General features: G+C 42.6%; 1 protein-coding gene across 1 annotated transcript in view; it reads left to right on the top strand.

Annotated features, from left to right (window-relative positions):
• Window positions 1-23,806, top strand: part of CDHR3 (cadherin-related family member 3) — a 41,348-nt gene that overhangs the window by 2,992 nt on the left and 14,550 nt on the right. The window contains exons 2-11 of the mRNA XM_010143190.1: window positions 2,016-2,218; window positions 6,308-6,476; window positions 8,935-9,020; window positions 11,985-12,079; window positions 12,171-12,275; window positions 15,856-16,004; window positions 17,317-17,506; window positions 19,146-19,314; window positions 20,796-20,895; window positions 21,041-21,139. Coding sequence (XP_010141492.1) covers window positions 2,016-2,218; window positions 6,308-6,476; window positions 8,935-9,020; window positions 11,985-12,079; window positions 12,171-12,275; window positions 15,856-16,004; window positions 17,317-17,506; window positions 19,146-19,314; window positions 20,796-20,895; window positions 21,041-21,139 — 1,365 coding nt within the window. The remainder of the gene's footprint in view (window positions 1-2,015; window positions 2,219-6,307; window positions 6,477-8,934; window positions 9,021-11,984; window positions 12,080-12,170; window positions 12,276-15,855; window positions 16,005-17,316; window positions 17,507-19,145; window positions 19,315-20,795; window positions 20,896-21,040; window positions 21,140-23,806) is intronic.

Below are 23,806 nucleotides of genomic sequence, written 5' to 3'. Positions count from 1 at the left end.
AGCTCCATCTGCCCGGGTTTGGAGTCAGAGCTGTCCTTCTCCTAGGATGGCTGCCCGAAGGCTAGTGAGCCCATCCTGCCCATGGACACACTTTGTCTGACCCTTCAGCTGAGACCTGTCTGGCTTGGGAGATCCCACCAGAGGCAACTGCCACCACCAGCACAGCTCTCAGCCTCACAAGGGCACGCAAGCTCCTTCCCCACGGCAAGGGGGTGCCCGTGAAAGAGTCGCTGCTCTACCTCCGGACATCACAGACCCGGGCATGGGGCGGCCGGGGCCTGTCAAGAATGGGAGTCCTGGAGGACGCTCCAGCAAACACTGCAAGGACAAAAGCCTCCTGGGTTGGGATGCAGGGAGAAGGGAGACCACAGGACTCCATGCTTTGTCTTATGGACTCAGGCTACTACTAATAATTTTATTTCTCATGTAGCAAAGGCACTGGGATCCTAAGGCTTCTGTGATCCTGTGGGGAACAGTTATTTGAGAGGCCAGTAATAGGAGCAATGTCTATCACGCAAAGGCCATATGTGGGCTATCCCTAAAATGCTCCAAAATTTTACTAGGGATGTGGGGAAACAAGAATTTTTGATAGCTTTGGGAAAAAAATCACTAAGGCTTCTGCTAATGTCATGACAAGCATTGAAGCTGAACTTGCCCCTCCAGATTAAAAAGCCTGTTGCCATTGGACGAATGGCAAATAATGTGCTTCTTTGGTAGCTGATGTGGGCCATCCTTCCCCAGCCACTTGAGAAGGGGCAAAGGGAGATGGTTCTGTCCCAACCGTAGAGGTGTTGCAAAGCAGCAGATTTCCTCTTGGCATTACATTCCTAAGTTCCAGGCTGAGCCTGAGCATGCAAGCAGAAACATGCTGCAGCCCTAATGGCCTCAGACCAGTTTCTGTAGCAGCTTTTTACCTCGTAGCTGCCCAGCAAAACAGACTTCATGGAGCTTTTGCTACAGTAATTGCTGGTGTATGAACAGCCTGGCCAGGCCCTTGGGTATCTGCTTCTCTCTTGGCACTGAGTGTGTCGGAAGTGTGACTGAACACAGCCAGCCTTCTTGGTAAGTGCTATGGACAAGCCAGCGAAGCCCCCCACAAGCAACAGTCAGCCCTGCCATAGCCTCATGTAGATGCACATTGTTTAGATGTACATAGTTTAGGGGTGTGAGGTTACTGAGATGCTGTTTCAGGACGTGCCCTGAAAGCTGTCCTGATTTATGTTTTCTAGACAATCTTAATGAGATAAAGCACACCCGACCTTTGTTAAAATACCAAAACCCAGAGGTTAAATGACAGAGCAAGCAAAGATTTTGGTTTGGAGAGTCCAGAGGTCTGACTGAGAAAGAAGTAGCTCATTCAGCGCTGTTGGATGCTACAGGAGTCTGTGCCACTTCCAGGCAGGTTTGAACCATAGGGTGCTTTTGTGTGCCTGCATCCCCTCCAAGGTCTGGACATTGCCTTTACATGCTCAAAGCAGAAGATGCAACAGCACAACTCTCAAACTTGTTGATAGTTCACACTGCTCATAAGCCAGGTGCGCACATGTCTATCATAGGAAGAATAAGAGGGAAAACCAGGCAATGGGTTCTGCAGATGGCATAATTCACAAAATAGATTGTTTCTTTAACATCCGGGTCTGTGTGATTCAAGGTGTCTTTTGATGTGATTAGGGCACGAAGGCAGAAATTAGTACAGGGGTGAAATGAAATAATAGGAAGACGTTCAGTTTCCTTGTGTCTGTATGAAGGCATATATGAAGGCAAACCGTATCTGCAGCAAAAATAGTACTTTAACAACAGCCAGTCTAGATGACAACAGTATAGAACTGGATTAGAGAAAAGATTGATTCTTTTGCCATTAGCACTGGGCTCACTATGAAGCACTGCCACCATTCATAAGCAAAAAGAGAACCAGGCCACTTTGTGCTCATTAATGGCAGCTCGTGGCACAAGCTGTGTGCTCCTGATAGCCTAAGATGCCCAGAAGTAATTTCGCATTGATTTTCATCTTGCAGGAAGAAGAACCCAGTTGCTTAAGGGCTTACCTGCAACAAGTGCTGTTGAAGAAAATGCACCAGCTGGTGTCTCAGTTTATACCTTTAATGTAACTCTCTCTCCATTGTCTTCTGAAGGTGTTGCAATACTTCCTATCATAGTTAATTCAAATCCACTTACAGAGGCTTTTGATATTGAACCAAAAGGAGATCTTGAATACAGGGTGAGTTTTACATGTAGCTTGAGCAATGTTCAGTAATGTAGGCTGGTGTTTCCTGTATTACTGAGCACTGACAGCACACAATGTCTTGTCTTTTAACCAGAAAAGAGTTGCAAATGCAGACTCTGGTAGTATTTGGACATGCTGTAATAAGTATGACAAATGAATAGCAATAGTGATTTTAATTTAATCTAGGCAAAACCCACCTATCACATTAAAATTCCATTTATTCTGTGATAGAAAAAAAATTGTGATGTTTGGAAAATAAGAGGTGAAGAAGGACATATAGCCTCCATTTCTGTTTTGAGTATTTGTCCATAGTTTTTCAACTTAATTTATATGAAGTCACTGTGAATTTAAAGTAGCTTAGTTAAACAACATGCAGCTTCTGTTTGGCCACGCTCACCTAGAATTAAAATGAATTTGAGTCACTTCCAAAATAAAGTAAGCTGAGTCAGATCAAAATCATGTTTCATTCTGAACAACGGCTGAGACACACAAAGTTGTCTTGAGGTAAGAAGGTATCACACTTCTGTACATCTGTGATCTCTTTGTATCTATTGCATGCTCTTGTCCTATGGCAAATGCAAAGCACTTCCTGTTACTTCTGGCTAATTTTCATTGCTGGATAAATTAACAAGTATTTGCTCATATTTGTCACTGGCAATGAGAGTTCAGTGACACAGTGTAACTTGTCATCCCATTGTAACTCGCTTGTATGTCTGAGCCTGAACAGTGACACTGGAGAGTGTCTTTAAAAGGTATGGATAGACACTGAGTGGAGTCTTAAAAAGTTAATTTTAATACATTATTCTGGATATTTCTATGGAGGTTCAGGATTTCACAGAACTGATACAAAGATTCGTTCTCATTCTCTTTGCTGGTGTTTCTGGGAGAAGATTTGGGAAAAGCAACACTGTGGCACAGATTTATTGATTCAACCTGCCTTTGAGGAGCTGCTGCTGTTCCCATGCTCCCGCTTCCCAACAAAGTTGTGCCAGCTCTCCTGGTTCTTCAGCTGTTCTCCAACCAGTTCAGTGGAAATGGTCAAAAAAAAAAACCCTCTAAAAAAAGTCCTTTCATCTGTGAAGCATCAGATGTGGCTGCACAAACACCTGAACTGGGTCGGCTGAGGGTGTGTAAGAGGCATAAGGAAATGGATACAACCCCTAAGATAGCTTTGCTGACAGAGAATTCGTAATGTGAGACTCTCTTCCTAGGTTCTGTTTTGGCATTTTGAATTAAAACTATCCCTTCTGCTGCAAAACATCACCCTTTTTTATAGCTGCTTGCTCCTGTCCCATGCCATCTCTATGCTGTGCAGCACAAGCATTTTATGATGCTGCTTGTTGAATGGGACTGAGAAATTAATCTGGAGGAAAAAAGAGCCCTGCAAATAGATAAAAAGTCTCTTCTTGATTTTTTTCATGGCAGTGAAGATGGAGAAATTCTTATTCTAGAACAGTGCAGAGAGTGACACGAGGATGAAAATGAGTGGCCAAGAAAGGTGTAGGCTGAAGACTGCCTCTTCCCAAGTGCCAGTTTATGTTCATTTCATACTAGACCCCCACTACCAGAATGGCATGTGAGCCTTTGTATGTCTTACTTGAAGTGTAGACATTTTCAGGGTTTCCTAACTCATTTGAGGGACTGGAACAAAGAGGTTGGGTCATTGAATATCACTCATGAGAAAATCTTTAAGAAAGCTACATAAACATTCTTCAAATTGGCAGCTGAGTGCTAATTACAACTCATAAGGCAAGTATAAATACACATGAGTATTCTTAGTTCATTTATTTGATGAGCGTTTCTACTTTTAATTATTTATGCTATGTCATAGCAGATCTGTACAATACTTTGCAAAGTGATGTGGTCCAAAATGAAATACCTCAGCTCTACTTCCTGCTATTAAATCTTTGCTAAGATATAGAAAAAGGCAGTATTTAATGTATTTATTATGGGGTTTGCAGATTAGCTAAGTACCTGTTAGCACAGGCTCTTCTATATTTATGAAGCATGTTTAGTGCTGTTGCAGCAAGCCAAGGCAGTATCACATTTCTTGATATGTTTTGAGATTTCTGAGAAAGTCACAGGTTCTGAGATCTCATCCCTGCCCGTTCCTTGTTGCTGTACTTGTTTAAAGAATACCATGGGCAGAAGATGTGTTGAATGCATGAAAACATACTGATGCCTGAAACTACCTTTATGCTGTGACTGATGCTCCCTCTGCATCCTGGGAGTGAATGAGAGAGCAGGGAGCAGTGAAATTCTCAGGTGAAATGAGGGGTAGACAGTTATGGGGTGTCTCTAGACCCCCTTGCATGAAGTCTGCAGCTGCTTCAAGTGTGTACAGTGCCACCTTTATCAGTAAGCGTTGCTCCTACCTGGAGGAGAGGAGAACTGTGACTCACAGCCTATGCCATTGGCAAGCTGTTCTCAAAAGCAACCTAGAAAGAGACCATCTAGATTCACATCTTCACTTGCAAGGTCTCTATAGAGGGTGGAAGATGTGTTTTTAGGCAGTCTGGCTGTAGTTACAATGCCAATGAAAATATTTGGCTGTGAACTAGAGGACGATCCCAAGAGCACATAATTTCTGCTTAGAATTGGACAATTTCTAATTTTGAATTTGTTGCATCTGTTTACTGTATTTAGCTCTCCAGCAAGCATTCATTTTGGAGAACAACATTCCCACTGCTGTTAAAAGACTTTGTAGAAAGCTTCTTCTGAGTTAGCATCTTATTTATGGGAAGCTTCTATTTGTACAATATAGGAGAGAAGGAGATCACCCAGGACACAGTTGTTTTCCCCTGCAGTATTATAACAAAAAGACCCACAAGGTTCTGTAGAGCAACTGTTTCACATACCAGAAGGCATAAAACCTTTGTGCTTCTGTTCACTCTCCTCTAACTGTCTTTGTTAATTGGCTCTCTTTTGGCTTCTGTCTTCTAATAGTGCTGACATCACTTTCGTATTTGCCCTCTGGCCATGGCATCTCAGCTAAAATCAAGGATTTATTTCATCATTTTCCTTCTGCATCCTCTCCAGCTCCTCCATTCTCCAGTACTGCGAATACACTGACGTACTCCGTGTCACACACACTTGTGAGTCCCGACTCTTCTTCTCCAGTTCCACAGCACTCCACTATTGTGTTCAAGCTTCACGGGTTTTTTTTAGCTACACAGTAAATTCAACAGTCACCATTTCCTCTGTTGTCCAAGAAAGAAAAGTTCTTGTTTATTTATTAGTTTCAGCAATGAAGATTGAGGCTTACAACATTAAGCATTCTGCTGTTGCTCTGGACTCACCCTAAATCCAAAGAGAATGTATTTAATGTGTTTTCATGGATCAGTCTTGTGCTTGTATGTATTCTGTGCTAAGAGTCAATGCGCAGAGCTGGAAGCCTTTGTAAAAAAAACCCCAAACCAAGTATTTGCCTCATCAATCTTGCAAAACTTGAGGCCTATGTTACTTTTTAAATTAGTTCAACATTTTCAACAAACAGTTCTTGTCCCTCTCTCACACAATGTGCTCCTGCTGCTCCCTTCTGCCTGTGGTTTCCCGTAAGTCTTCGCCCAGGCACAGCTTATAAAAGGAAGGGGCTGGTACTTGCTGCACTGTACAGTCTTCTGCCCCCCAACTCCTTATTGCAAGTAAAAGGTCTTCCTCTGCATGCTCCCGACTCACAGAAATAACAAAGCTGCCCTTGCATCCTGCAGGTCTTCCTCCCTGTTTTCAATCTCGTCACATCTTGACTGCTCCTCAAGCTTGGTGTGAAAAGGTGAACACTTGTCACAAACAAGTACCTGCCAGATATAGCGTTTACCTTGAAGGCAAAGCATTGCCTGTGAGGCAGAACACCTTCTTCCAGACTTGCTCCTCCTCAAACTGTCCCTCGCACAAGAAATCCTTGAGTTGCTCCATGAAGCCACAATGTGTTCCTTCCGCTCTGTTTTTCTCACATTTCTGCCACTGACAAGAAATGTGCCAGCAAGAAGATGATCTAAAATACTCATGGGAAATGTATTCACTCATATAAATTATAATACATATCTCTCACATCATGTCCTAATAAAAGTTTTTTCTTTTCAGGTTGTTACCACTGGAAACCCCGTCCTAGATTATGAAACTATGCCAAAGAGCTTTGATTTACAGATTTTTGTTGAAGATACCACTGGGAGAACTGACCTTAACATACTGACTGTCCAAGTAACAGATATAAATGAACATCCTATATTTCGTGGAAATATGGCAGTTCAAAGTAAGATAATGGTGGTATTTGAAAATAACAATACTTGAAAAGATGACATCAGATAAAAAAAGTATACAGTGCCTGTAGCTAAAGTCATCTAAGCATTTCATGTAGGAAAACAAGGGGGGAACAGGGCACTGTTTTTATCAGAGCTTTATTTTCTGCAAATACTTGGTTTGTATCATTTCTGGAAATGCCCCTTCAGATTTCTCGACGTTTTGACCAAAAATGATTTAACAATTTTTAAGCACCAGAAGGATTAAAAGAAAAAAACAAAGGTTTTTATAACAATCAATATACATGTCCTTTTTTTTGATTAGATGAATGCCTGCCTAGAGGTATGTATTAGAAACCTGAATTTTGGTGGGACATAACCATTGAGTACGGGTACAAATTTCAGTAGTTTGTTGAAAACCGGATTGATTCAGAGAGCAAGATAAATTTAGATAAGTGTAGATTGTGGACACGCAAGAATTTCTGAGGGAAAATTATATAAACATCATTCTGCCAATGTTTTACACCTGTATATTGCATTTGCACCTGCGCATGGGAAGTTAAGTGGAAAATCAGTTTGAAGAGTGGGATCTTGGAGGATGTGTTCTATGGTGATGAAAACAGAAAGAGACAAAGGGTTCTGTCTCCTGTGTGGGGCAGATGGTGTTAACCAGGTTTGCTTTCAGAACACGGGCAAAGGTGCAAGGTGGAGGAGTGTCCAGGGGCCTTGGAATGAGGCTGGAGTGTCTGGACCCCAGCTGTCACCAGTGTAGGCTTTGCATGCTGTGCAGTACCTAATACAAGTGACAAGGCCATCAACAAAAAGGATAGGAAATAATTTTATTGCCCTCTGAACAATCTTATCTTGTTCGTTTACTATATGAAAGTAACATGGAAAAATTATACCATGAGGTGACAAAGTATAGTGATGTATTTATTATGTGTTCACACAGAGAGAGAACAGTTCAGGTAGTGAGTAAAAATGTGCTGTTATTATTTTGTGAGATACTGAGAGCCTGTTTGAAGTCTTGATACCTAACTGCACTGTGCAGAAGAGCTTTCAATAATTCAATATTAAATTTTTTAAAAATCTGAAAATATCAAACTGTGATCTGTTCATGGTAGGTAGATATTTGTAGCTGGCTGCTGAACTCCCCCACCAGATCTGGACTTGCAGCAGTACTATGTATACTGCACCTTGCAGCCCTCGGGGTGGTTATCAGTGCAGCGTGGCTGTGGCCTTGACTTCTGCCTGCTGCAGAGGGCAGGGCTTGTCTGCCCGGACCAGTTCAGACCGGGCCCCCTCAAATTCAGCCTCCTGAGCACATTGATGCTCCTCCTTCCACGCAAAACTTAGTTTGTAAAGCAAATTTTCTTCCCCTAGGAAGGAGGTTGTGTCATATTCTCAGTATAGTTGGTGTCTTGCATATCATGGGTGCTGCTGGAATCTAATAATAATTAAATGTGACACTTCAGGGGATCAGCACAGCATGAAACACACTCAACGTGGGAGCTTGTTACAAATAAGTGCATCGGCTTAACTCTCAGCTAGAGCTGCCATAAATTGGTGAGCACAGATGCCTGATCTCTCTAACTGTGTGGCTTTAGCTAACAGTACCAGCTACAATTAGACACTAATTGCACATTCACTGGTTATGAAAAAGCATCTCCTTCTCATTAAACTTTATATTCATGTTGGTGTCCTCTGGGAACAACTCATTACACTGCTCTGGGATTCCCACTGCTCTGATGAGAAGCAGCAGTCAGCAGAGGTCACAGTGGAAATTAATAGTCCAGAAACAGCAGGTCCAGCAGACACAAAAGGGCATAAAGCAAATAATGTGATCTAAAGATCTGTTGTTCTTTTAATCGCTCTACCTAAGGAGAGATAAGCCAGTTGCCAGTGGCCCAGTATGAGATAGCCCAGCTATGAGAATTTCTGGCATGGAAAGAAATGCATCTTGCACTGAATTAACACCCTTAATAAGACAAAAATTTAAGTCCTCACAGACCATTTGCTATTTATTTGCCTCTCAGGTGCAAAAGAAAAGCATACATTAAGAGGAAGGGCTCCGAGCATTCCTGGCAGGGGGCAGAGGGTGGGTAGGGAGGGGATGATGATAAGGACCTAGCACAGGGCTGTATTCTCCCCATCCGCATAGTACAGAAAGGCAGAAGTGTAGCCAAAATGCATAATGATACTCCATACCCTGTGAGCAGCTCTAGATAGGCCGTACGTAAAGATCAGACTTCCTTCCAAAGGCACAATTCATATTGCAACTCGTGGCGACGATTGCCTGTTTACAAACATGCAGTTGGTTACTTCTGAGTATCTGAGCTCTTTGTGATGATGAGAAGATGCTCACAGGCAGTTCTGATAAATACATCTGAACAGCTTCAGTGTATCGGTGTGTTTGCTGCTGTGTCCATTGTTCTTACCCCATTAACACTGAGTACTCTCATATCCATGCAGCTGTAACTGTCTATGTCTTGGAAGGAACACCTCCGGAACGTATTTACCAAGTTGATGCAGCTGATCCTGAAAATGCTGAACTCAAAGTAAGTTGTACTGAAGAAAAAAAATCAGAGATGATATAATATACTGTATCTGAAATGTTAATTGCCAGCATCTTTCAGCAACTTCCTTCCTTATCAAGAATACAAGGAAGAGTTTAGTCAGGAAAAAAGAAGAATTTTCAATAATGAACTAAGAAAACCCAGCCTCAATGTTTGGACACAAGTGATATTTTGAGTTCTCAGCCCTTCATAATTAAGGGATATTGAAGGCAGGGATATTGATAGAGTTAATCAGAGGTACCATAAAAAACGTGTCTCTTTTTTAAAAAAATGGCTTGCAAAACATCTCTTGTAGATGAGAGTGAGTATAAGCAATGTCCTGGGTTCAACATGGAGGAACCGGATGCTCCCATGTCGTCCAGCTGTCCTCTCCCCAGAGAGCTGTTTTTCTCCCAAGCAAATAAAATTTTTAACCTTCTCTATCACAATGTAATTTTTTTAAATGAGACAGTAAGGAAATCACTTACAGGGCAACTGAATCCCAGCTTTTTGACAATCTCAGGGCAAACTGTGACCATCAGCTATGAAAATGTGTTACTGTGATGTATGGTCTCTCTGCCACTCAAAGTCCACTTGAGACCTGAAGTGATTTCTCTCCCTCACACCTCCTGCTCCTGCTCCCTGGGCCACAAACCAGCCCAGGGTCAGTCAGGCACAGATTGCAGAAGGACAGCAAAACAGAACCCTGAGGCACCTCCTTGGCGTGCTGGGCCCCGCTTTCCCAGCCTTGTACTGATCTCCCTATCTTGGGAGATAGTCACCTCCTGATAGCCCCGTACATCCGTACTTGGGGCGTGATAACCTGGTACATCTGAACTTGAGTCGAGGCCAACAGAAGGGCGATACCAAACATCAGAAATCAACATGTTCTGGACCTGCACAGCTGGCAGAAAATACCAGAATTCTTCAACATCTGAGATGGGATGGAGTGGGAAAATACCTGACGAAAGTCAGTCAGTCATCTCAGACCCTATAAACAGTGACCCTAAAGTGAGACCCTTTGAGCTCTCCTGGATGGCTGCGGGCTGGGTCCAGCGTCTCCCCTGAGTCAGGACACCTCTCAGGTACAACTGCACACAAGGCCAGGATGAAGTCAGGCTTCTTGAGACTCAGTTTTCATCTGTTGAGAGTGATGGAGCGTTGTGAGTATTTGCTCTAAACCTGGGAAGGAAATTTTGACTATAGGCTGGACTCACTAACAGGAGGATGGATAGGTATATGTTTGTCTGTGTCTCTGTGTGTGTTATGTGATTGGTCTATGCATATGCACATATATACACACACACACACACATATATAAAGGATATCCTACAGTAAGTTAGTGTGAATCTTGTCATCATAGAATTTGCAACTAAGTTGCTATTTGATTGTAACATATTTGACTGGGTCACCTTGTTAATTTTAAACTGCTTAGTGATTAAGTGCAACTACAAAATCTACCCCTCATTATTAATAAATCTTAGATTGTGGCCTAATCACAACCGCATCGGTATTTTTCTCCTGCAACAGTTACGTGATCTGAAAATACTCTTGGTATCAGCAAAAATCTGTGCAGATAGGGAAAGGTAACTGCATTCAGTTAAGAATTGTGTGGTAGGTTTGCTTTATTGGCTTTGGCTTTATAAAAGCACGTTCAAGAACCGAACCTGAAGATGTTACTTCAATGTGTAACATTATTCAAGACAGCAATTAGCTTGAAGTCCATCCTCAGGCTTTGCCCAGTTAAAGCACCAAACCTGAGTTGTTGAGAAGAGAAGCAGAGACCTGGGGGTTTAGCTCTACTTTGTTTCTGTAAAGAATAGCAGTGAGTTCCACATGCCTTCTAACCCCTGATGAATCTCAGGCATAGTAAGAAGCTGCAAATATACAATACACAAATATAGAAATGTTGGGCAACAGGTACAATAATAATCCAGAGAGGGAATTTAGAAAGATCAACTGGCAAAAAATTTTTAAAAGAATGGTGGTTGCCTAGAAGCTTTCTTTAAAGCCATTTCAATTAAATCTATCATTGCGGGAGGCGAGTTGTTTCACCCAGCTCTCTGTACCTCCTGTTTTTTCTTCAGAAAGGTAACACTAGAGCAGATACATCCCCTGGACAATTCTGCTCAGTGTATTTTGCAGATTACTTGTATGGTGCATGACCATCTGATGTTGCATACTTCAGATTTTATGGGTATTATAATCACCTGCAACAGCAAAGGACACATCCTTGAGGCGTTATTGGTGATGTGGAAGATAGCAGGGAGGACATGGTGGGTGTGTAGTAGCTACCTTGTGGCTACAGGGTGCTGCCTTTCTCCCTACTGTGTATGGTGTTGGAGTCCTCAGCTCCCTCTCTCCCCCCGCACTGGTGTGGGTTGTGCAACGCACAAAGCAGCTGCTGCTACATATGCTGCTGCTGAGCAGCGGTGTTAACACCAGGCTGTTGTGAACACCCTGCAGCCTCACACCCTCATGTACTCCATGAAAGTCCACTCTGTCCTCCATGCCCTCTCCCATTATCTGGACCTCCAAACTTCATTGCCTCCTCCACAGCTCTTAGGTCCCTCAAATCCAGTCTCCCCTCTTCCTCTCTCTCTTCTCCTTTGTGCTGCCTCCGCAAAGCTGATTTTTGCCCATGGCGCTGTGGTTCTGGTGGCTGGCCCCTATGTAAAATTCTCAAAGCAGACCCGAAGGTCACAGAGGTGGAGAATAGTATAGGCTTGAATGCAGTTCAGTGTCTGTGACTCTCTACCAACTGGCAAGCAAAGCATGTACAACCAGGTTTGAGCTGCTTCAGATCAGATGCTCAGGGATTGTACTGGCATCTGTATGTCAGCATGTTTCATTATGCAAAGTTTGAGGCAAATGCTGTACTATAACTTGGCCTGTTCTGCAAGACAAGGAGTGAATGGAGGGATGTTTAAAGAAACAAAGACTAATTTCTTGCTCTCTTCCTTTCAGTATTCACTGCTCCCTGCACCAGTGCCATTCTTGGTCTCGGAAAGTGGAACCATTTTCTCCACAAAAGAATTTGATTATGAGAAAGATCCACATTGGTGAGAATGTATTTTATTCACATGATCTATTAGCTCCCAATTTTCCTACATAGCCACAGAAAGATTCTTGGTTTGTTTTCTTATTTAACAGCTACTTTTTAAACATAACAGTGACAGATCCAGGTGGACTCAAGTCGACTAAAACAGTGAATATAAATATAATTAACATCAATGATGAAAGACCTTACTTTACCACGTGAGTGAAAAACTTCCATTGAACTAAAAATGTAGGTGTTTTTCCAACTTTACTGCTTTGGCTCTAATGGGAGTGTGTAACATAAGGGCAAGCAAATAAAACAACAAAAATAGTACTGAAAGGAGTATTTTAATTTTGTTATGATTCCTATTCTTTTGCTGGAAAGCTTTGCCCTCATTTCCCTCTTTTATTTATATTCTTAATAGTTTCAAGCCTTCCATGCTCTGCCTTCTCGTTAAGAACAGTCAAACAACCTTGTTGTACTTGTGGGCATTTAGAGGTTAAAGCTATGCAAAGACCTTTGGACGAGTTCACACAAGGAGATGAATTTTACCCTTTGTGAATACAATTATACAGAGTTTACCCCTCATGCAGATGTGTGTTTCACCATAATGATGTTTATTCATGCAGAAATGTCTAGACATTAAAAGGTCTCACTTTTGATCTGTCTTCCTCTTCTTCCCAGACACACTTGTAAACAAACCAGGGTGATCTTTGAAACATTGTTGTCTCCTGCTGTGTCATAGGCAGGAAGTTGTGTCATACACAACTCAGAAATAGCTTTTGAAGACTGATGAAGTTTTAGCTGGAATCAGGAATATTGAGGAAGATTTGGAATATGCACGTGCCGCTGGCAGGCTGTTTTGTGGTGGGAAGCATGATGGATGATTGTTTCTGAAGCAGGAGCTTGGCAATTATTGCAGTCGGTCTGATTCTGTTGTTGATTTATCTTTGTCACTTGCATGAGACACTGATTGGATTCCAGACACTCTCTTTATGTTTCCTGATCCTGAAGCTCTACAAGGTCCCTGCTGAGAATATTTATGATGTTTTCTCTCCTGCTATCTGTGCAAAGGAGAAGACAATGTAGAAGCCGGACCATGCCAAGAGGTCTCCACCCAGTAGTTTGAAGCAATCTTCTGGGTGTTTGTGAAGCTAGAGCAATGCATGACTCCTGGGCTGAGGCCAAGGATATGGACCTTGCTGGATAAAGGGTGGAGAATCTGAAGAAACAGAAGAATTAAATGTTAGAAACAGACATGGGGTTTTTTTCCTACATATTTAATACTTGAACCTCATGTTTGCAATAATGAATAAGGTTAACAGCTCACTTCACGTTACTTTACTGCTACAAGCAGGAGGATTCCTCTTCTCAGTGCCAATGTTCGCACGTTGTCTTCTAGGCTGATTATTTCCTTCAAATGTTGTCATTTTTATATATTTATCTTTATGTCTGGAATGATAAAGGAGCTCTTTTAAATACTTATCAACTTTTTCAAATTAATGAGAGCTGGAGTGACTTGAGCATCCGTTACACACCTAAGGTCTAAGACTCAGTTCTCATATGGCACAAATAAAGCCTGGTATTGTTTGAATCTTCTCCCATTTAGATTGACTCCACAGACCAAAAAGAGCAGCTCAGTTTGTAAGGAACTTTAGATTAAATTACACTTCATGATCTGTCCTCAGTATGCACATATGGCCTCTCCCCTGCTAAAATGCAAGCTGCATGCGGGGTCTGCGTACTTTCTGACACTGTCATAATTAGTGCTGTGATGGGAGCTGGGGAAACTCCACAAGTTTGCAAATCTTCTTTATTTTCTCCAGATCAAAGCTGTCAAGAACAGAGTTTCAAAGGGTCTTTTTAATTGTTCCCATAGTATATGCAAGCACATCTGGTTTTGGTGTTCACAACACTACATTGGCATTCAGCCTTTTCAAATTCTGGCTGTTAAAATCAATGGAAAACTTGTGGAGTCAGGAAAACAAAGGAAGAGACAAGAAAACAAACGTATGCTTCCTTTGTAATTACACTGCAGTGTCTGAAAGGTCTGCTTGAACCATCCTGTAAAAAGCCACTGGCAGGTGGCAGACAGATGGACAACAGGACACAGCCCAGACATAGCTGCGTAGGAAGTGGCCCCAAACTCCTCCCCAGCTGTCCTAGTACTTGGTGCTTTGGGGAGGTGCTCGATAATGTTCTGCTGCTTTCCAAGAGATCTGGTGGGGCCAGGACAACAGCCCACGCAGGGTGCAGGAGGGCTGGTAGGGCTGTGAAGGTGGAGCTGTGGTGAATTTGCTGTCCACGGAGAGGTAGGAGCTGTGGTTCCTGTGGGCATAGGGAGCTCCCTGCTTAAAACTAAAACCAGTTAGAGCTGTCCCTCCCCTATCCCCTAGTGATCAGAGAGGTGTTTGTGGTAGCAGTGAAGGAGGTCTGTTGCTATTTGTTTTGTTTCTGAGTGACTTCGGAAGCAACAGGATAACAAGGAAGGAAGAGATCCAATGCCGAGAGTGGGATAGAAGCTTAATAAACACACTGACTCCACAGCCTTCACAAACTCCTTGTTTACTTCTGGCTGTAAGTTAGGTGTTTTTACTGTGAAAACACCATGTGATTTCTCTCCTATATGCTTTCCTCTTTCCATATGAGCTGACAAAATGGTTGGAAATACTGTGTTTTAACCATTTTTAAAACTGCAAGTGGAGGCCTGGAGGCATGGGATCTTCTGTCTTTGCAGTTCTCTGCTCCAACTGCCAGGTGCCTCATGATGTTGGTTTTCAGGGGACAGCAAAGGGCTCTCGTGTTCCTATACTGGAAACAACAAACTAGTCAATGAGCTAAGCAGTGGTCTAGGAAGTTTAAAAAGTGCAGAAAGGAATCGATCTTGAAACATACTCCTAATGCTTTTCTGAACTCTTGAGCAACTTCAACTCCCTTTGATTTCTAGAAGCAGAAGATGTTTATGAGTTTGTGTGTGTTTCTGTAGTATAAATCATCCTTCATACATGCCTTGCGCAATTCTTGTGTGCTTGCCTATGCCTGCTTTTGCATGTGGTTTAAGTACCGTAACTGCATACTGGAGCATCTATGTGAACATGAGACTGTAACCATTATAAGCAATCCTGCAAATTGCCTGCCAGACTGTATCTGAGATATAAACGTCACTTAATTCATGGGAAATTTGGGATCACTGGCATACCAAACAGCAGCAGTAAAGAACCCTTTCTCTGTGTAAATGAATCAGACAGATGTTGCTGGGAGTTTGGAGTGTGTTCATCTGTTGGGCACACACAGGAGAGCTCCTCCCTGCCTCCACCTTCTGCAGGGGCAACTCAGCTTTTTAGTAATACCACTATCCCCCAAGAGCCTCCAACATTCATTCCAAGAGATGATTAATTACGTTACTGCTTCTGGTTTTGTTCTTCTCTTGCAAAATGAAGGAACTAAAGCAAGTGTCTTTAGCGGTGGCTCTCTTGGGAGATGGACTGCATGACTTAACAGCCCCTTCCATCTTCAGCTTCTGTGAAAGTCAGATTGTTTTTACCATGAAAAAGTTGTAGGAAGGACACTTATTTCTGTGGCTGTGTCATGCTTTGTGACCACATACCAGTTCAGCTGTTGCTACATGTCCAGATGGCAGAACCAGTGACTGGAATATTGACCTGACATGCAAGTAGCCATCTCGGAGCCCAGCGTGGCTATGGCTCTGCTGCTACAATTGGCTGCTCAGCTATGTCTGTAATCAGCTGCGCTTACAAACACAGATGTGCACTTGCTGAATTTTATTTTATCTTGTAGAAAACAAAAAATCTACAGGATTCCAGAGGAGCAAAGCCCAGGCACTGTCGTTGCCAATATAACAGCTGAAGATCCTGATGAAGACGACTCTCCCAGCAGACTTTTCTATAGCATCCAGTCTTCTAACAGATATTTCTCCATAAACCCATGTAAGACAAACAAAAACGTGCCTTCTGACACCCAGAAAAAAGAGAGTCACTACTTTGGAGAAAATGTTTTTGCCTGAGTTTTAAATTGACTTAATTTATTCTGTGGCTACTCCTAGAAATAAGAAATGCTCAATATGTTATTAAAGTCAAATTATTTGGTCAGCTGACCAAGATCCAGTAAGATATCTTGAAGAAAGTAGACCAAAGGTGACTTCTTGACAAATACTCACTTATGGCTGGAGAGTAACAGTCTCTTGGGTGGAAGTAAGATTAGCTGCCTTATTTTTAATCTCTGAGGACCGCAGTGGCCCTTCCAGGGCTCTTGAAACAGCTGCACACAATTAGACTGTAAGGTCCTCTCTCCTGCCTGAAATATTCTCCAGCACTGAGATGCACAGCAAATCTGCACCTCAGCTTCATTGCTTGATTCGTGACCCTCCTCAGGCAAGGCCATCCAAAAGAGTCCTCTCTCTCATGCCGATCCTGCCTCCTTGCCCTCTCTCTCTCATGCTGATCCTGCCTCCTTGCCCTCTCTGGGGTACAAGCACCAATGCCCTGAGGTTTTGCTCCAGGGCTGGAATTCAGTGACTGCTTTGCTCCTCCTCTGTGCTGCTTTGGAACTGCTTATCACAGCTGTAAGAGGTGCCACACAACACAGTGCTGTGGGGGATCAGGATGATCCTTAAGTGCTTTGGATTCCTTATGTCCTTTGGCCATGTATTGCCACCCTTCCCCTCAATTACACTCCAAAAGGCACGAGATACATACACTGTTCCTTTACCTCCTTTGTGCTCTAGGAATAGCATTGTGCTGTGCCATAAAAACCTTGTCTTTTTGAACAGAGACTAACAAGTGAAAAAAAAATACTAAGTGAATGGCTGACCAGAGCACTTGACGCAATCTGTCACAGCTCTGTTGATGTGTGAGTAGATTTAGAGGTGCTGAAAGGTGCTTGAATGGTAACAGCAGAAAGTGAGCAAGGACAGCACAGTCATTAGCAGCTCGTTGTCCTTGATGCTCTGTGAATGCACTCAACTGACTTTCGCTAGCTCTTTGAGAGTGTAAGGAAAAACCAACTGCTTTCCTAGCCCTTGAGCGATGGGTATCTATCCATTAAAGAATTATGCAGAGCTTTCAGAGCCATTTTGTATTGTTTTAAAAAATAACTAAATCATCCATGATTTGCACAGAACAGAGGACTTTTATTCTGCTACCTCTCTGCTGAGCTACCCTGTCCTCTTGCATGTACACCATCAGTGTTCGTTACTTCCCCCCATGGTGAACATCTAACTTCTGGCTGCTTTCTGCCCAGCAACTGGAGTGCTGCGGGTAACTGGGAGGATCGACCGAGATGCTCTTCCACTGAGGCTCCATCCTAACATCTCACTGATAGTTCGAGTGCAGGACAGTCCCAGCAGCAGTCACTTCAGCGAAATGGAGATCACAATCATTATAGATGATGTCAATGACAACCCACCAGAATGCAGCCCTTCTACCTTCAGGTATTGAGGCTCTTCACTGATTTAGCCTTGCTTTGCTGCCCCAGACCAGTGTGTAGTCTAGGCCACATCAGTTAGGGTCCCCATACCTACATCTAGAGGTTCAAATGGATGTTTATCATTAGCCTTTAAAGGTTAGTGCTTGCTCTAAGTGTCACAGGGCATGAAACCCCATTTCCTGACATGTTCAAACTGGAAATTTGGACTGAAAATATCTGTGTATAGTCAGATTATTTATTTGTCTTTCTTTCGTATAACTAAACCCTTAGGATATCAGAGACGTGTTATACTTTTCTGACCTATATAGATCCAGGTTCCTCCTTTCTTACTCTATGCTCAGCTGTGGGGAAGCTTGACAGTCAGTTCTGGAGTTGCATTTTAAACATCCTGATACACTTTTCTAAATACCTCCATGGTGACCTGCATGGTTTTTGTCTAATGTGATCTCTAAGGTCTTCAGAGCCTAGATCACATCCTGTTATAGGTGTCATTGGTGCATAGTAGCTTAGTCATGGACTTTGCTGTGGCTATGAGTGCTCTGAAACCTTTGTGATGATCAGATAGTTCATATTTGCAGATGAAGAGAAAAAATTAACTCCATTTTACAGGTGAAGAGTGTCATAGAAAGACTGAAGTCAATATTGTCCATCTGAAGTGTTTGATGTGCCTGGCTTCCGATCTTTCAGAGTACATAGTGCAGTTCTTCAGGTGTACTTATAATAGTCTGATGGTCCTGCAGGTGAAAATTCAGCATTAGGCCAAGAATTCATGCAATGAGGAATTCCCACTTTGTGGGTATCTGTTTAAATTGCTTGCTCATGATCTGATAGAAATATCTTGCATTTAAATCACGTACTTTTACATACTGACAGGAAGAGATTCCAATTCTTCAGAGCTCTGTATCCAGGACAATAGCACAACAGTCACTTTGTTATCTAGGGAGCTTAAATTTTGGTCTGAAGGAGGCAAAAATGTTCAGGGAAAAAAAAATCATGGAATCATAGGATGTTTTGTGTTGGAAAGGACCTTTAAAGGTCGTAAATGTGAGCAGATAAAGAGCTAGTCTTATAAGGACTGCAGAAGGGAACAAAAGCAGGGCTTAATGGTATTTCAGTTGGTCCTTTTTTTTTTATTATTTAGTTCTCTTCAGTGAAAAAATTTAAATTGACACTCTCTGCCCCCAATTCCAACATGTGCATCACAGGGACCCAGGAATGTTAGTTTGACAAAACAGCAGAATGGTTCAGCCCTTTGTTAGCTAAGGAGAAATGAACGAGCTTCTCATCAGGAGAACATTATAACATACTGAAGAAATGAGTGTTGTAAACATGTTTTAAAATAGTAGTTATTAATTGAACTATTCTGAAACATTAAGATCTTGTGGCAGCTTCTGAAGTTTAGCTGAGTTCTGGATTTATGGTTTGGATCTGGTTAAATGTTTATGTCCTGCCCATTGTACAGGATTGTTGTCCACCACAGCGTATAGATCAGATTCTGGGTTGCCTCATCAACTGTTGCCTAGTTAGAGCTAGGATTTCACTTAGAAAATAAATGAAAGTCAATGTTTTGGCATGTAATATATGAAGAGTTCAAGAGGAGAAATATAAGTTACTGTGATAGGAAATGTGTCTGTTTTGAACAGGAAAGAAGCAAATGAAAATATGACTGCTGGGACATTTCTTCTTGATCTTAGCAATTACTGTAAAGATATTGATGTTGATTCATCAAACAATCACTTTAATTTCACTGGATTATCTGGTTTCAGAAGCAATAACTTTGCTCTGCAATCCACTGTGTCTGGAAGACTTGTGGTAAGTTGTTTGTGGCTGTATGTTAGATTGTCCAATTCAGAAGTCAGCTTATGAAATATTATAAGCTCTTTGAATTCATTGTCTGTACAAGAAAAAAAAGAATTACTGTAGATCATGCTGTAGTGAGTATGATGTGGAGAATGACCGTTTTGACTGGATGTGAACTACATGCCCTTTGATAGAATGTTTTCTATGGATTCGACAGAATTTGGTGAATAGACAACTGTTTTCTCCAGTTTTAAATAAATGTGCTAGATATGATTGAAAAAAAATAGTCCTTTTTCAGGTGGTGTGAAGCATCAACTTTGATAGGAATAAACAGAGAAATTTGATGCCTTTTCATACCCATATATTCATGATAGACTGTGGCAGATCCAGCATAAAGAAATTAAATACTTAAGAAATCCAACACTAAATAACTACTTCTCAGCTTCATTGGTCAGAATTATAAAACCACTTTAAGTGGTAAATTTTCACAGAAGTGTGATAGGATTTGCACTTAGGTGATTTTGCATGTCAAAATATGGGTTTCTTATGCCGATAGCTGCTGGCATATTTACATTGGTTGGAACCCCTGCTAGTTGCTGGACATGTGCAATGATGGTTGTTCCATTGCTTTAAAAAGAACCACGGACAACTACAGAAAAAGGGAAATGCAACAAAAAACCAGGCATTCTGTCCAAAAGACAAGAGTGCTGTAGGAACAGTAAAATGATTTTGTATGGCTTACTTCAACTTTTGGGCTGAAGGAGACATGTCAATGAGCGCTGCCCTTAGCTGCTTCATCTGCCAACACGAAAAGCACTTTCATTGCTGCACATGGTTGTTGTCAGTCCTTTAATCACTACGTATGTATAATGACACAGGCTATCTGAAGCGTCCTGTTCGTTCAGGAATTTCCCTGTAGACAGTCAACAGTGGACGCCTGTGCCTTTGTCCTGCTGTCCCAAAGTTTATGTTAGAGAGTTCAGGAGATTAGGATTTAAATCTGCATGAGCCATCATTAGTAAACAACTTGGTTCCTGGATAAGCATACGTGGTTGAACCTGATGCATTTAATACATGTCTGCAGGAATGAGCTCAAGGAGTAACTCTTACTATTTAACAACAGCAGATCTTTGTTGAGCCAACAAAGGGCAGAGTAAATAGACAGCTCATTATATGAGCTTTGAATTCACTAGGTAAAAGGCCAAGACCTTATAATCCAAATGGTAAAACGTGCTGCATTTAATGGGAAGAAATTTTGTTGGCAGAAGGAAAGAGTTTTGAATTTCCAAGAGACACCGGAGCGTGAGCACAAATTTTAGCCTGGAATTCAATCCTGTAATTGATAATAGCCTGTATTACTCCTACAGAGCAATTCTGTATATCCAAGGGGCAGACCACGCATACAGAATGCTGAAAAAAGTAATTGCCATCATATGTATTGTGACTTTCTGTAAGAGCATATAAACACAATTGTGTTTCTTTCAAACTTTTAGATGACTGAAAGCATTGATTTAGAAAACCCAGCTAATCTAGGAGTTGAAGTTTATTCTTTGACTGTCAGGGTGCAAGATATTGCCTGGCCTAACTACTCAAGCAAGTATCCCTTTAACACTTCTTTTCATATTTTTCTGTGCTGTAACAGCATGGGGAGAGGAATGCCATATGTATTTTGAATATATGCATGAGAAAATTTCACAGCCATACTTAACTATGATTTAATCTTCTGTTATATTTTCAGATATCATCTACATTTACATCAAGATAAAGCCAGTGAATGAATTTTTTCCAGTCTTCAGTAATTTATCATATGAATTTAATGTTCCAGAAATTACTAAAGGTACAGGAAGTAGAATCTACATGAAAGAAAAAAATAATGTTGCTCTAAATCAATTTTCATATATTTGAATGAGAAGAATGTCTCAAAGTTCCAGTTCAACCAGGGCCTCACCACACAACCACCTACTACCCTTAAATAGACAAAACTGGCAACAACTCCAATTGTACAGATGGAAGCTGAGACACAGACAAATTCAGCAATTGCACAGGAAACCTGTGACAGAGCCAGGAACTGAACTCAGATGTCTTGATTTAAACTGTCTTTCTGCTCTTGCTAAATTAGCCTTTTGGAGGGATTGCAACCATGCAAAGAAACTGTTATAGACTGACACAGATGAGTGAGGATTCCCTTGGACCACGTGTGGGGCAGGATGGCCACCTCAGCACCTGTAGTTCAGTGGGTGCCCTGAGGATGGGGTAGTATGGGAGTGCTTGGATGGGGAGGCTGCGCTCAGCCAGATGGCAGTCAGAGGAGCTCCTTGTGCCTGGAGCCAGGGTCCTTCCCATTCCTGCAGCCACCCAGGACCAGTGGCTTCAAATGTGGCCTTAAAACTGAATTTGTTGAAACTGTTCGCACTGTTGACTCCCCTCTCAGCACCCTTCTTGTCTCCTGGTGAGCTGTGCATCTCATGTGTTTGCAGAGCTGGGTCATGGCATCTTGTTTCCTTGGTAATCCTTGTATGCCAGATGTGACCGTCAGCCAGGTCTGTGCTGTGCTGCTCGGTGTGCAGAGGATTCGACATGGGAATGGCATCTTCCCTAGCTTCAGCCTCCTCTTTGTATGACCTGATGTACCAAACACAGGTTTTCTGTCCCAGGACCTCACTTACTGGCCTATTCTCTTCTTATTCTCTTGGCTGAGAAAAAAACAGAGGTATGTTAAATATATGCTGGATAAATCTTGACCATCATTCTGAATTTTCTAGTGTCACAAAAAAAATTGAAGGTGTAAGTTACATCTAGGGGTCTCAAGTCCAATTCGTGCTCAAAGTGAGGCTAGTTTCAAATTTAGATCAGGTTGCTCAAGGCTCATCCAGTTGCGTTTTGAAAATCTCCAAGGAGGAAGACTCCACAGCCTCTCTGAGCGCCTGTTCCAGCTGAGTGACCTTCATTCCAGATAGTTTTACCTGGTACCCAGTTGTAATGTTTCTATGTTACAGCTTGTGTCTGTTCTCTATTGTCCTGTCACTGTCCTCTTCTGAGAAGAGGGCTCCTTGATCTTCTGTATTGCTCTTTAGGTAGTGGAGCCCAGCAATTAAATCCACCCTTCACCTTCCCTTCTCCAGCCCGAACAAACCCAGCCCCACCAGTGTCTCTCCTTGCATCCTCTCCTCAACCCTCCCAAGTCTTTATCCAGTTTTTTATAATCTCTCCCGTACCTTGGCTCCCAAACTGGTCACAGGCAGCTTTATGAGTGTTGAGCAAGAGTGGGTTAGTCACTTCCCACCACTTGTTAATACAGCGCAGCATGTGGTCTCCACCCTGGTGGCTCATGTATAGCTTGTCCACCAGCCCATAGGGTCCATTCCTGCAGAGCTGCTTCTTGCTTAGTCAGTCTCAGCCTGCACTGATGGTCTTGTTCTGGCCCAGGTGCAGGACTTTGCGTTCTTCTGTGCTGAGCTCCGTAAGTCCTGTTGGCTTGTAGCTCCAGCCTGCCAGGCCCCTTGGAATAACAGCCCTATCCTCCAGCGTGGTCCGACATTGCACCAGACTGCTGTTACTCACAAACCTGCCCCAATGTCCATGTCATCAAGAAGGATGTACAGCTGCATTACTGCATCTGAGTGGGATGGTGAAGCTGCCCATGAAACTCTAGGAGATGTAGAAGCCAGATAATGTAGTATCTGCTTAAATTCATCAAATTATTATGTCCAGGGCAGGCTTAAAGCACAGTCTAAGGCAGCTGTGGCTGTGATCACAGACCTGTAGGCTCTATCTTGTGTCCATTTGCCTAAGCCAGGAGGCAGGAGGTGGTGGTGAGGAAAAAGTGTGCTTCAAGCAGACCTAATATCTTACCCACAACCTCCTCTCCCTTGGCATGGGCAAAAAAGTAAGCCCAGATTTCCAACCATCAGCATTCTGTTTTCTTCCTTCTCTGATCAGGAGGATTCTGCCAAGGTCCACAGGTCTGCAAAAATCGCTCTTGCCTGTCCCATGGAGAAGCCATCATCAGCCACTGCTGAGTACGGCAAAGTTGCAGCTTGTGTGGGGATGCATGGACTGGGAGGGAGCTGGAAAGACTGGGGAGGCCGGGGCAGAGAGGGCTAGCTCCAGCAGGGTCTGCCTGGCAGAGAAGCCCTGGCTCCTGCAGGAGCCAAACTGCAGGAAAGCAACCAAGGCTAAGGGGAGACGAGGAGGTACAGGATGGCCACTCAACAATCAGAGGGGCCTGACCTTCAAGTGTTCATGCCAGCATCTTGCGTTGCTCAGCAGCCTGTTGTTCTTGCCCAGCTTTTATTTCTATGGTGCATGAATGGTACTTGACTTTCTATGCTGTTATCCAGTAGGCATGATACTGTGAGTTTTACAGAATTGCTATTCTGCGTTTGTCTCCTCATACCACTGACGTGTATCTTAACACTTGAAACCCATCTGTGACATGGATATGTCTGTAAAGCTCTCTGTGTCAGCCACAGAACTTTGCTGTGTGATTATCAAGAGAAAGAGT

The sequence above is a fragment of the Buceros rhinoceros genome, unplaced genomic scaffold, assembly GCF_000710305.1.
Source record: "Buceros rhinoceros silvestris isolate BGI_N320 unplaced genomic scaffold, ASM71030v1 scaffold5029, whole genome shotgun sequence".
Lineage (NCBI taxonomy): Eukaryota > Metazoa > Chordata > Aves > Bucerotiformes > Bucerotidae > Buceros > Buceros rhinoceros.
Note: the sequence above shows the minus strand (reverse complement) of the source record. Positions and strands in the feature narration are given on the sequence as shown.